Genomic DNA, 14289 nt, shown 5'->3' on the forward strand with positions numbered 1-14289 from the left:
AGCAAGTCCGTCCACTCGGTCGGCCATCTTGGGAACGCTCTTGGGCAGCTATATGTATGGATACAAGCGACATATAATTTGACATGACTCCTATCTACTTGAATGGGGAAAAACTGAAATCTCTTATACGGTTGGTCAAGATTATGATAAAATAACATATTTCAAATCAGCAGAAAAATCTTATAACAGTAATATTATAAATGGTGTTTCTTAGCTCAGATCACGCTAAGACTTTTTCAGTTTTGTCTAGCTAATATGCATGCACGTTCGAGATAACTGTTAACTCACAGGCAACATCTGTATCTAAAATGTGACTGGCTCCTTTACCTGTAAGCAACACTTTCTCGCTACAGCCGCCATATTGTGTGTTCCAATTTCTACTATTCATTTTAATCTAATGGATCTTTTCCACTGCAAGGTACTACTCGACTTTGCTTGCTTTTTGGTGGTTTTCCACTGTGGATTGTACCTGGTACTTTTTTTAGTACCACCTCGGTCGAGGTTCCAAGCGATAGTAAATGTGACGTCAAAACCCTACAGATGATTGATTGGTCAGAGAGAATAGTCACTACCAGCGTCACTAGATTTCCAAAAGGGGACATCAACCCGCTAGTTTTTAAGTTAGCTACAGTGATAGCAGTGTCATCTGTTCATACGACTTTTGAATAGTAAAAAGAAATGGCTGTGTGCAAAACCATGCCATGGTCAATAACCAAGGTGCAGACTGTCATCTCGTTAGCGACGAATGAAACGAAAAGTCTTTCAGGAAGTGTCTCAGCTGTTGGCCACACACTGCTACCACCAGACCTACCAACAGTGTAGGGAAAAGTAAAAAAAAACTTAAAATGACTGCAGAAACATCAAGGAAAAGTGGAAGTGGTTCGACCAAATGGATGCTATCTAAACCAGTGAGCAATGGGAGGGAGAGTGCCCTGGATGCAGCCACAGCTGGAGTCCACGGTGGAGGATGGTACGTTAACTCTATACTCTGCTTGAAAGCTTGACTTTATTTAGTTGACCAGCTACTGGAAGCTTGCTTCTAAAACAACCAGTCCAATTGAACTGATACACTTGTGTAAAATCACCATGCAACAACTGCTTTATGCAGCACAATGAGCTAGTAGCTAACAGCTAGTGGTCATGTTATTGTTTGTTGTTTGTGTTGTGTTTACGATGATGTCACGGTAGTGGAGGCGGCACATCTATGACGATCAGCCTATAGTCCCACCCACGTTGATGCGGCACTAAACAGCAGTGGAAAGCAAGCTCAGAAAAATAAAGTGAGTAGAGTCGAGTCAAACCATAACGTGCAGTGGAAAAGTGCCATAAGTGCTCCATCTTGGGCTAAAAAGTCTCTGGTGTTGTCACTAATGTTTATAGTAATACAGACTGAAAAGTAGAAAAACACGGACATGCTGTTCAATCGTATTTTTATAAGTATCTTGAAATACCATGTAAACATTAATGAAAATATTCAGTACATCACTGTAAAACAAAAACCTGGTAGCTCTGGTTGCCAGAATAAGTATGTAAAAAAATACAGTAAAAATGTAAACAACTTTACAGAACAACCTGTAAATGTTACAGTTTAAAACTGTTGTTTTTAAGGTATATTTTATGGTGCAGTGCTGTCGCTTATATCATTAAATGATATAAACTTAATATATTAACCTACTGGAACTGCGAAAATCTGTTTTTCACTTTATAATGCATTGTACGTCATCATAGAAATTATAGAAGTGCACATGATGACATAAAGACATAAGGTGACCCTATCAGAAGAAATGACCAATACAAAATGTAGAGACAGTGCTCAGTTGCACTCACACAAACACTAAACACCATCAGGGTAACACATATGAAACTAAAATTATGCAATAAACATTAATTATGTATATTTTAAGGTAACTGCTCGTTAGCCAATTTAAGTTTTTTACTGTAGCATTTTTACAGTCTTTTACCATTGAAATTATGGCCATTTTTGAATGGTATTTATCACTGTACCATGGATCCAGAGAGTTCTTTTTAAAAGGGTGTTTAATACAATAATGTAGTAAGATGCTTTGATAATTCATGATCTTTCATCAAACATAAACAAATACGGCTGAAAAATGCTATTTTATACCATATTAAACTCCTTTTATTGAAGCATGCTTACATGCTAATGCTATCGCTAAGCTGTTCAGAACTTCTGAACTCTAATTGTTGTGAGTAAAATCACAAAGGCACATATAACGTACACATTTATCTTTAATGCCATGCAACACTGTGAATGACCATGTAAAAATTGTCCAAGAAAATTGTTTATTAGAACTGGAGTTTCACAGGATAAAAGATGTTTACCAGAGACAATTTAAGACATATGAGAGAATAAACACAACATATTTTAAGCCTCAGACTCAAACATCTTCTTTCTGCCATCCATACCAGCCTTATCCTCAATGTTCTTACGCCAGTCGCCGACTTGTTCTGCAGACTGTGGAACACAAAAACAAACATGAGATATTAATATAATGTGCTTAAAATGAGATCAAAGGTCTCAAAATGCAATTACAATGCATCTGCCTTCCAAATCTTTCAAGAAAGTTTTTTTCAAGAAAGATAAAGCAAAGAGATGGAATATGTATTAATCTGAAACTCACCTCTTCTTTGACCTCCTTCTTGACTTGTTTCAGGTTGGCTCTCAGATCCAGTGACACCTTGTGTTTGGAGCCGAGCAGAGCTTGAAGCATCTGATCGGCAGACATTCTGACTTTCTTCAAAGCGGGTTTCTTGAACTTGCCCTTCAGGTCGACCACCTTAATCTTCAGATCATCAATCTGATTGGGGAAGTAAATGGATAGATAAATCATTGAACAGATGGTGTCAGTGATGGAGCGTGAAGGACGTAAACCATGTGCAAACAAACATTTTATGTTACGCCACTTTTAAAAATTTTGTTGCCATGAATTTAAGTGCAACACTGCTGTTACGTCAAAGGAAGGTGTCTTGTATTATCTTGATAATAACACTAATGACTAGTGGTGGATCATTATGGATTTTTCAATTGGCAACGCCAATACATATCTAGAAAGCAGGGAGGCCGATGACTGATATGTAATGCAGATATATACAGTACATAATACAATTTAATGTTAGCAAATGCACTAATTAGCTCAAATTACACTCCTTTTATGCAATATTTAGTATTGTACGATTTTACAATAAAAAAAATTAAGTACATTTTGGCAAAAGGAAACTACCGCTTCAACTTAAAAAGCCAAGTAGACACGGCTATCGGTCCATTGCAAAAATGTCAAAATGGTTGATATATCAGTCTATGAATATAAATGAGTTCTGAAGTGACTTTCTACCATCGAGCCAAACTTTTCTGAGCAAGGAGAGTCACACTTCCACTTGAACATGGTTTGGTATTGTATGATTACAAACCGTTCCTGGCCCGAATTTCTCAGTATGGTTAGCTAACCAGACTCTGAACAGTGAACTGTTCCAGTAGAAGGCTTTAGTGATTGGCGACTCATGATTGGTCACTTGCGAGAACCATTTTGTCCCTGATGGTGGGAAAACCATTGTGGTCTTTACCTCCTTGTTTGCTTTGGCAACCTTGGCCTCCATGTCATATCTCTCCTCATCAACCTTGTCGATCTGTTGGTGCAGCTTCTTGCACAGTTCCTGGGAGGGAAAAATAAGACTGTTAATACAATAAACCTACATTAAATGCAAAACGTAAAACAACTTATCAATACAGGCGTCATTAGGAAGCCACTACTTAATGACATTCTGATTCCATAGGGCAGGTAAAAACCAAAACTATGTCCAGATATGCAGTGGATATATTTATATAGTGTATAATAAAGAATTGCATGCGTTTATGTTTTAATATAATAGCTCCTGATTTGTATTGCATTCAGACCTGCAGGTCTTGCATGGATCCAGGCAGATCCAGAGATGAGCAGTTCTCGCTCATGTAAGTCTCCTTATCGGTCACCAGCTGTTTGGCTTCAGCCTCCAGCAGCTCCAAGGCAATGGAGAGCACCAGGCTCTAAGAACACAGAGAGATACACTAGTGGAAGTGCAATAAGCAATACAATTTCAACATATTGCACTTGAGGCTACATTGTGGTACAAAATGTATGATTTATCAAAATTCATTTTTACATTTCTGTAGATGTTAATCGTTTTATCTCACCTTCAGATGATGCCTACGGCTAGAGGTCATCTTTTTTCTATTATGAATAAAAAAATGCATCCAACATGAGATGAATTCTATACACTAATACACTTTAGATACAAGTCATATGGATAACTCATAAAACACGACAATGCTTGACCATAACTACTATCTAGAAACGAACATTTGAATCAAACTGAGTTTCAAGGAATTGAATCTACACCACTATAATGGCATGTGCAGCCTATAGACTTTTACATAAACCAATAAAAGACCCATTACAACCTCACATGAATCAGAATAGGGCCTACTTACTCTGACATCTTGGCGGTTTGTTGTGTTTTCACCCTGCACAGGATAGAAATCAGTTCAATAAAAAAGTTCAATCAAATGTAAAATGATCATGACAGCAGATATGCTGAATTCAGAGGCCATTAGACAAATTAATTTGACAGTTATCTTATTTACATATTATGGCAACTTTACACTTATCTGACCCATTATTGGAGCTAGCATTATGGTATTAGCATTGAGATAAACTCTATTGAGTCTTTAGTCAAATACAATGCTATTTATGCAGTGTACACTGGCATGTTCAAATTTAAATATTATATTTAGTCTAAAAAAGCTAACAAAAGTCAACAACAGAAAACTAATAAAATCAAAAACCTCAATTAAAAAAAATAAAATGAATCAAAACTTTACCAAGAAATTCATAACTGTTGAAAAGAACACTTAACTGAAATCTAGAAGTATAAAATCTGCTCAGTATTATATCTGCTCATGAATATACAACAATAAACAATATGTGCATGCAGTTAGAGCAACAATCACAATCAATGGTCTCCATGTGTAGCCTGTGTGCTGTTAAAATGATCTCTACCTAGAAATGAATTAACCTTTTGTGGTCTTTTACTTTTTCTTTTTGGCATTGCTTTTGTACTTCTACTTAATCCTTTCATGCATGTTTACATTTATATGCATGCCTTTGTCTTGTACATACAGATAGACAGTGCACTGAAGCTCACCTATGAGAGGAGAAGAGGGCAGGACACACTTGGAAGAAGAACTGGAAAGAATGGCGAGTCCCAGAGAGAAACAAATTATATAGGATATATATGTTGTGTTCTGATGGCTCAGCAGGTTTTAGGAGTCCTGTTTATGGAAGTGGATTCAACCCCAGACCAATAGGCCTGCGAGATCCTGAAATATCCGAGCCCATCCTCGGCAAGACTCGTAAATTTCCCTTCCTTCAAGACAACTCTTATCTGTGTGCTGTGAACAGAAGCAATGCTGAATACACTAATACATATTACAATCAATTATGAAAAACAACAACAACATTCATGTATATATGATCAAAGAAACAACAGTTTGGAAAAAGATCAGAGAGAGTTATACTGTCTTTAAGTAAGATAACATGAAAGATATGTGTAGGTTACTCACCATGCAGCAAAAGAAGAGGCCTTCATAAAGATTAGATGATTAGATCTACGTGTTGTGTACCGACAATATATTGATAACATTGGTAAGCTGTTACCGCTTTAAATTTAAATAAGAAAGAAAAAAAGAAAGAAAAAGAAAGAAAGGAATGTCTGTTGTAAAGATAGCACCCCTTTGTGGTCATATAGAGACACTACTGTCTTTAAACATTTGCTTTCTTAACAAACATAAAAAGTAGCTGTTCACACACTCTTAGAACCAGTAATCTTAGAGCAGAGGCAAGTTAAAGACTAACTTTAGTTGGGGGGAATAACAAACATGAAAGAGTTCTTTCTCAAAGCATTTATTTAATGGTAGTGGCTCTGCAATAATACATTACTCTTTCAGGACATATATACTGCTAAAAACAAATGCTGGTTGGAGGCACTGATACCAGAACAAACATACAACTACTGCAAAAAGATGAAAGACTGCACAGTTTCCATGACGTTAGGCCTCGCCCTCAAACATCTTTTTTCTGCCGTCCATACCGGCCTTGTCCTCAATGTTCTTACGCCAGTCGACTTCTTGAACCTGCATTACGACAGAGAGAGATTGAGTGTGAAGGACAAATAGTCTAATAGACCATGTTTTGTCCATGTTAATTGCATATATTAATATATGTATATATGTAAATGACAAGTGAAATTAAAACATTTTCCTTGCAAGTTGGAAACATGTGTATGCAATTGAATCATTAATTTAAAAAAATTTCATACATATTTTTAAAAAGTTAAAAATATTTTTTTACAAATATAATGAATTTTTGTGTCACAAATATCAAGATGTTTTCTTTGGGTTACTTCATTTAACAGGAACAAACGGTGCCTTTTCATACAAATTTTAAAATATCTGATTTAGATTTTTTTTTAATCGGATACTAAAAAATGTTAAAAAATTCTAATAAATAAAATAAAATTTTAAATATCAATAATATTTTAAAACAAAAGTGTTTCACTGGTTCTTTTTTATTATTATTTTAATTTTTTTTAAGAAATAACAATTAAAGAATATTTATTTATTTCTCCGCAAAGGTACACCACTTAGAAATTTTTGACTTTAAGAAAAAAATCAAACAGTTTTTTAACAACAGAAATTGAAAACATGTTACTCATAGTAGTGGTGCATTCAAGTACGGTAATTGTTTTCTGTGAATTGCATTTTTATGTGTTTCAGAGATTATATAAAAGATTCTGATATTTGTGCTGTTATTCAGTACAACAGCACTATAATCACAAAGTTTAGTAACTAACATTTCAGACAGATATTTTGTTATATTTTTGCTCCGCCGATGAAAAGAATTCCATAGTGTTGGAATACAACGTTGCCGACCTAGACAAGTGGAGTGATACAAACACCGAAACATGTCTGTACAGTTATACGAAATATCAGCACTCTTGGAACGCCGCTTGCCCAATCAGATTAGTGGACTGGAACTAACTGTTGGATACTTTAAGTACAAAAACGATAGATACAAAGTTGTATTTCACCCACCTCTTCTTTGACCTCCTTCTTGACTTGTTTCAGGTTGGCTCTCAGATCCAGTGACACCTTGTGTTTGGAGCCGAGCAGAGCCTGAAGCATCTGATCAGCAGACATTCTGACTTTCCTCAGGGCGGGTTTCTTGAACTTGCCTACCAGGTCGACCACCTTAATCTTCAGATCATCAACCTATTCACACATTAAACTGGGATTAAAACTGAGCTCAGACAACCCACTAAACCCAATATATAGACTCAATCTAAATAAACTACAATATAGTTTATGTTTTCTTAAGTTATTATACCTCTTTTGTTGCCTTCTGCACTTTGGACTCCATGTCATATCTCTCTTCATCTATTTGGTCGATTTGCTGGTGCAGCTTCCTGCAGAGCTCCTAAATGGAGATTTATAAAGATTAAACCTCTAATCATCTTTTGCAATGTAACGTCAAAATCATCTGTATGAACCAGTGTTTCCCAACCTTCATTTTTCTGTTTTATTAACCACTGGTCTAAACAATTGCAGTAAGTACACATATTTCACCGAGATGTCTGTGAAATGTCATATTTGGCTACAAACAGCTGAAGAGCATCTTTAAAAAGGCAGATCATACAATTCTCATAAACATCTGCTGAATGTCGTTTTAACGACAGGGTACTTTTCAGGAACCACTTACAAAGTGCCAAAACGTGCGTTTTTCTGGACATATACCATGGACATATAGGAGTGGTGGTGGCGTAGTGGCTAAAACGTAGGGCTGTTAATCAGATAGTCGTTGGTTCTAACCCCACGGCCACCACCATTGTGTCCTTGAGCAAGGCACTTAACTCCAGGTTGTTCCAGGGGGATTGTCCCTATAATAATTGCACTATAAGTCGCTTTGGATAAAAGCGTCTGCCAAATGCATAAATGTAAATATACCATGTTATTACCATGGTAACCTCTGAAAATGACATTGTATCTATCACTGTTTGTCATCTTCCTGATTGAAATTTTTAGATGAAAATTCACACATTAAATAGACGTCTTGGCAACATATGTGCTGTGTTTCCTGAGACTTTTTGAACATGTATAATAGTATGTTGATGCAGGCGGTAGACCTGCAAATCCTGTGTAGATCCGGGCAAGGACAGAGGGTGGCAGTGTTCTGTCAGGTAATTCTCCTTGTCCTTAATGATTTGAATGGCTTCTTTCTCCAGAAGAGTCTTGGCAATGGCAAGCAACAAACTCTATGGGTGCAAAATACTTCACTTAGATCCTGAATTTCTTACCATTGTTGTGATTCAGTAACAGTACTGTGCTTAGTAGGGATGGGCGAATTGATTTTGAAGCATCAATACTACCAGTCCGTAGGATCAGTCTCCACTTTATAATATAAACACTAATGGGCGAATTCACTAAACAGTTGCACCACTTTTGCATGTGGTATTTCAGCGGAAAAACGTGCATCTTATTTACTTATGCAATCTACAATAAGCAGGTGCAATTAGCGCTGAAATAGCGCTGCATCTTGAAGTTAAATTAAAGGAATAGTTCACCCAAAACTGAGATTGTGCTGATAATTTAAAATTTGATGATTTTGAGGACAGTATACCAGGTTTTTAGCTTCATCCAATGCAAGTGAATGGACACCAATTTTGACGGTCAAAATGAACACTTAGTCAGCATCAAAGTAATCCACACGACTCCAGCTGATCACGTAATGTCTTCTGAAGTGAATCGATATGTTTGTGTAAAAAATAATCGCTAATTAAAACTTTAACTTTAAAAAATCTCTTCCTGTAAACACTCAATGCCTCATGTCACGTGACGTCATCATGTTGGGGCGTTCACGCAAGAATTCAGAAGTTACGCTCTGTTAACCAAAGAACAACATACATCACGTGAGAGTTTGTGTGCAATTCAAACAGCTACAGAGTGCTGAAAAAAAAAAAGAAAAAATTAGCAATGATTTGTTTTTCACACAAGAGTATCGATTAACTTCAGAAGACATTACTTAATCGACTGGAGTCGTGTGGATTATTTTAATGCTGCCTAAATGTGCTATTTGGACCGTCAAAAATATGTGTAAATTAATAATAGTGCATTGGATGAAGCTAAAAACCTGGGATATTTTCCTAAAAATCTTAAATCCTGTTCTGACGAAGAAAGAAGGTCATATACATCTTCAGCAAATTTTCATTTTTGGGCGAACGATTTCTTTAAGTCTTTGTCATTTCTTGCCGCACAAACTAGGCCCTCACCAAGCAATCTTATTTTTGTGTTTCCTTGTTCGAGTATATAGGAGCTGTACTTTTATGTCACTTATATCCATAGAAAATACAGTTGCTGTCCATACTAGGCTCATTATAGATTGTGCTTCATTCCAAAACTGTTCTATTTGCCCGGCACAATAAACATCATGCTATAACCGCCCGAGGAAAGCAGGCAGTAAACTGAATAAAACAAGTTTTGTTAAAAAGAGACCTTTGTGTCCAATTTCTATTAATGATGGCAGCAGTAATTCAATAAATACTGATCAAATGATGGAGAAGAGTGTTATAACCTGGGACATATCTAGATGTGCAGTCAAGTCAAGTCCACTTTTGTCATGTTAAAGATAATCCTCCATAACCTAGCAATTAATCCAGCCCACATCATCAGAGATGCGCCATGCAAATTGTGTTCAGCAAAGAATTTGTTTGCATTGTTCTCCATGAATCCTTCAGTGAATCAGCAGACACCATGTGCAAATAAACAGTGCTTTACCGAGAACAATTTTCTTAGTGAGTAACTGTCAAAGTGTATTTAAAATAGGGATTTCATTATTGATTTAGTGTGATTTATATTTTTGCCATTTTTCACAGGTCTAAAGCTCTGACAAATTTTGTGTAAAATGTGAATAATAAGCTTGAAAGTGATATAAGGAGCATCACCAGGAATGATTTCACTCCACTAAGTAACAACAATGGTAAATGTGAATTTTTTATATAGATAAAGTTTATTTTGTGCAATTCTTATGACTTTGTAAATTAAAATTGTTTAAATTATAGGTTTTGTTCTGCAATTGTTGTTACTAAATGCTAAATAAAAATAGAGGTCTGACAAAATTGTAAATTAGAAGAATCACTATTGGAATCAATAATAGCCTAGATTGTACCTTGGTATTGTATCAGAAAGAAAATATGTGATATCGCCCATCCCTAGTGCTTAAACTATACTCATTAAAAACACAGACAAAAATGCAAAGAGTCAGAGATAAGACACCAACTTGAACAAAATTTTAATCCTTCCTTCATCAATTTTACCTTGAGAGTGAGCCGGCGGCTCGATGTCATCTTTTTTCTGTAATGAGACAATGGAAGAATTACAATTAAACAAAACAGGAAGAGATACATATTGTTAATACCAAATATAAAAAAAGACATTTGACAAGACAAAGAGACATTGATATACTCACTCAGACATCTTGGCCACCAGTTGTTTTCCCCTCCTGCAAAGACCGTAAAAAAAAATTAAGAACTTCTGTATGAGCACATTTTGGAGACAGACCCATTTTTTATTTGACTATTAAAACAATTATATATACTGTATATATACACTGCCATTCAAAAGTTTGGGGTCGCTTGACTGAAATGTTTCTCATGATTTTTAAAAAAAACTATTTCAGAACTTCTTAAACTACTCCAAAGCTGTCAGTTTGTCCAGATACTCGGGAGACATTTCATACCACACTTCCTGTAGCAATTGACATAGATGTGACTGTCTTGTCGGGCACTTCTCACACACCTTACAGTCTAGCTGATCCCACAAAAGCTCAAAGGGGGTTAAGATCCATAACACTCTTTTCCAATTATCTGTTGTCCAATGTCTGTGTTTCTTTGCCCACTCTAACCTTTTCTTTTTGTTTTACTGATTCAAAAGTGTATTTTTCTTTGCAATTATTCCCATAAGGCCTCCTGAGTCTTCTCTTTACTGTTGTACATGAAACTGGTGTTGAGCGGGTAGAATTCAATGAAGCTGTCAGCTGAGGACATGTGAGGTGTCTATTTCTCAAACTAGAGACTCTGATGTACTTATCCTCTTGTTTAGTTTTACATCTGATCTTCCACATCTCTTTCTCTCCTTGTTAGAGCCAGTTGCCCTTTGTCTTTGAAGACTGTACTGTACACCTTTGTATGAAATCTTCAGTTTAGCCTTCATTCGTCAAAAAAAGTATTGACTGATACATTTCTAGAGAAAGCTGTTTCTTTGCCATTTTTTACCTAATATTGACCTTAAGACATGCCAGTCTATTGCATACTGTGGCAACTCAAACACAAAGACAATGTTAAGCTTCATTTAACAAATCAAATAGCTTTCAACTGTGTAAGATATAATGGCAAGTGATTTTCTAGTACCAATTTAGATATTTAGCATGATTACTCAAGGGTAAGTTGCTGGAGTGATGGCTGCTGGAAATGGGGCCTGTCTAAATTTGATCAAAAATTATTTTTTCAAATAGCGATGGTGTTTTTTTTACATCATTAATGTCCTGACTATACTTTGTGATCAGTAGAATGCCACTTTGGTGAATTAAAGTACCAATTTCCTTCTGAAACAGCAAAATCTGTTCATTATTCCAAATATTTGGACACCAGTGTCTATGAGAGAGAGAGCATTAGAGAGACTGAGAATCATACACTGCCTGGCCAAAAAATTATAATAATTTCACCATTTGGATTTAAATAAGCAGATACTTAAGAGCCTATGATTGGATAATTAATTTAATGATTAATGTTTCAACTGGCTTCTTAATACTGTGTTTAAGAAGGGGCAAATTATTGGCCTGCATCAAGCAAAAAAAACAACTAAGGAGATTGCTGAAATCACTGGAATTGGATTAAGAACTGTCCAATGCATTATTAAAACCTGGAAGGATAGTGGTGAACTGTTGGCTTCGGTGAAGAAATGTGGTCGGAAAAAAATCGATCATAAAAGAATTTGGTGAAGTCACATCGACAAAAATCGAGAGTAGAACTCACATCTATGTTTATTAATGAAAGTAAGAGCATTTCCACATGCACAATATGACAAGAACTTCAGGATTGGAACTAAACAGCTGTGTGGACAAAAGAAAGCCACTTGTTGGTGAGGCTAATCTGAAAAAACTACTTCAATTTGCTATGGAGCATAAAGATTGGACTGTTGAGCAATAGAAAAAGGTCATGTGGTCTGATAAGTCCAGATTTACCCTATACCAAATCTATGGGTGCGTCAGGTTAAGAAGGGAAGCGCATGAAGCGATGCACCCATCATGCATTTTGCCCACTGTACAAATTGCTGGAGGCAGTGTTATGATCTAAAATTAAGTCAGCTGACTACCCTTATGTACTGAATGACCAGGTTATCCCATCAATGGATTTTGTCTTCCCTAATGGCCCAGGAATATTCCAGGATGACAATGCCAAGATTCATCAGGCTCAAATTGTGAAAGAGTGGTTCAGGGAGCATGAGGAATCATTTTCTCACATGAATTGTCCACCAGAGAGTCCTGACCTTAACCCCAGTTAAAGTTATTGGGATGTGTTGGAGAAGACTTTACGTAGTGGTTCGACTCTTCCATCGTCAATTCAAGATCTCGGCCAAAAATGAATGCAACTCTGGACGCAAATAAATGTTGCGCAAGTTTGTCAAAACAATGCCACAATGAATGCCTGCCGTAATCAATTCTAAAGGCGGTCCAACGGAGTATGCAACTGTTTCTTTTTGACCAGGCAGTGTATATAGTGTTGGCTATATTTTCTGCCTTTCTAATTCGAGACCAGTGCTTGGAACAAAACTGGAAGTGTCATTGTAAGCATGCCCACTGCAAGCCTGCGGCAGGGGTGTGAATTTCACTCTCTGATATCCAGTATCTTATCCTCCCAGCTTGTGGAAATATCTATGCAGGTACATACAATATAGACCTTAAAAAAATGTCTGCAGACAGCTGTTTAAATCACTGCTATGTGAATCTGCTGTATATTGATGCCTTTGGTTCTAAACACGCATTTCAAAAAGCTGCAAATCCTTTCGCAAATCAACAGAGATATTTACAGTAGGGTTCAAATTTGATGAATCTAGGGTGTTTCTAAGATGTTTTTGGCATGTACATTTATGCTATAAAAACTAAACTTATTAGTTATTTGGTAGAAATATAATTCTGCCACCACAAGGATTTTTAGCAAACATTCATGCCAGTACAATGTAAAATATTTACTTTTTGTGCCATTACCAGCCTAACATGCATCGCAGAGTATGCCATATGTCATAATTAAGCAGCAAGAAAATAAAATGCATGGGAATATAACAACAAAACATACATATATATATGTAAAATCAAAAATTACTGTTTTTCTTTAAATATTAATTATGAAATAATCTTTTGACAAAAATGGTTTAAAATCATCCAGAAAGCTGTAAAATCCTTACAGAAAAATGTATAGGGGAAATCGCCTATTGGGGGGAAAAAAGAAGATTAAAATCCAAAGTAGGAGTTTTGTTGCAATAATATTCCAGGAAATTATGCCCCAATAAACAGTCAGTCAACCAAAAATGCACCTTGCGATGAGAATCCAAAACAAATATGAAATAAATGTACAAATGAGATGGTTCTCCTCACCTATATTAGAAAATACGACAGTGGTGAAGACCTGGAGATTGTCTGAAGGAGGCAGACCTCTCACGGTGGGACTGCGCTTAAGTACGATATTTAAGCCTGGCATCATCATACGTCTCCCCCTCTTTATGGTAAGGCACTAAACACAGTTGGGCTTGCAAGCCACTGGAAATATCCACTTCCAATCTCTGCCAATTACTCTGCTTAAAATAGATTAATGAGAATGACAAAATTCCAGATGTCTGTAAAAATAAAACTAAGCAGGAGAATTAGGGCAAGCAGTTATTAGATATGATCAGGAACAGACATCTAGGAGTCATTTGTCCTCCAAATGTATTGTTTAACACACAGGGCATTGTTGTTGTAATGAGTGTGCTATGAGGTTTGTTGCTTTTTTGGTTAGTTTCAAGAAAAGACATTCTTCCCTGTAACGATCGAGTTTACACAAATTCAATTAATAGAAACAACTTTGACCTAACATGATCCTCAGCAAAGCTGCAAAGTCAGCAGCGCTGACTTATAAATGTAAGATCAT

At 36.2% G+C, this 14289-nt stretch overlaps 2 protein-coding genes across 2 annotated transcripts; both read right to left on the reverse strand.

Moving 5' to 3' along the window:
• Positions 1-1531: 1531 nt before the first annotated feature.
• On the reverse strand, positions 1532-5789 carry tnni2a.4 (troponin I type 2a (skeletal, fast), tandem duplicate 4). The gene is made up of 7 exons (XM_052122612.1): positions 5200-5789; positions 4487-4519; positions 4190-4226; positions 3914-4042; positions 3583-3672; positions 2643-2819; positions 1532-2476 (listed from the first exon to the last, which is right to left on the reverse strand). Exons 2-7 carry the CDS (start codon positions 4492-4494, stop codon positions 2387-2389), a joined length of 531 nt encoding a protein of 176 aa, XP_051978572.1. The 5' UTR covers positions 4495-4519; positions 5200-5789; the 3' UTR covers positions 1532-2386.
• Positions 5790-5941: 152 nt separating this feature from the next.
• LOC127640182 (troponin I, fast skeletal muscle-like) lies at positions 5942-13854 on the reverse strand. The gene is made up of 7 exons (XM_052122613.1): positions 13758-13854; positions 10575-10607; positions 10423-10459; positions 8236-8364; positions 7440-7529; positions 7148-7324; positions 5942-6187 (listed from the first exon to the last, which is right to left on the reverse strand). Exons 2-7 carry the CDS (start codon positions 10580-10582, stop codon positions 6104-6106), a joined length of 525 nt encoding a protein of 174 aa, XP_051978573.1. The 5' UTR covers positions 10583-10607; positions 13758-13854; the 3' UTR covers positions 5942-6103.
• Positions 13855-14289: the final 435 nt, after the last annotated feature.

This window comes from Xyrauchen texanus, chromosome 49 (genome assembly GCF_025860055.1).
Source record: "Xyrauchen texanus isolate HMW12.3.18 chromosome 49, RBS_HiC_50CHRs, whole genome shotgun sequence".
Classification (NCBI taxonomy): domain Eukaryota; kingdom Metazoa; phylum Chordata; class Actinopteri; order Cypriniformes; family Catostomidae; genus Xyrauchen; species Xyrauchen texanus.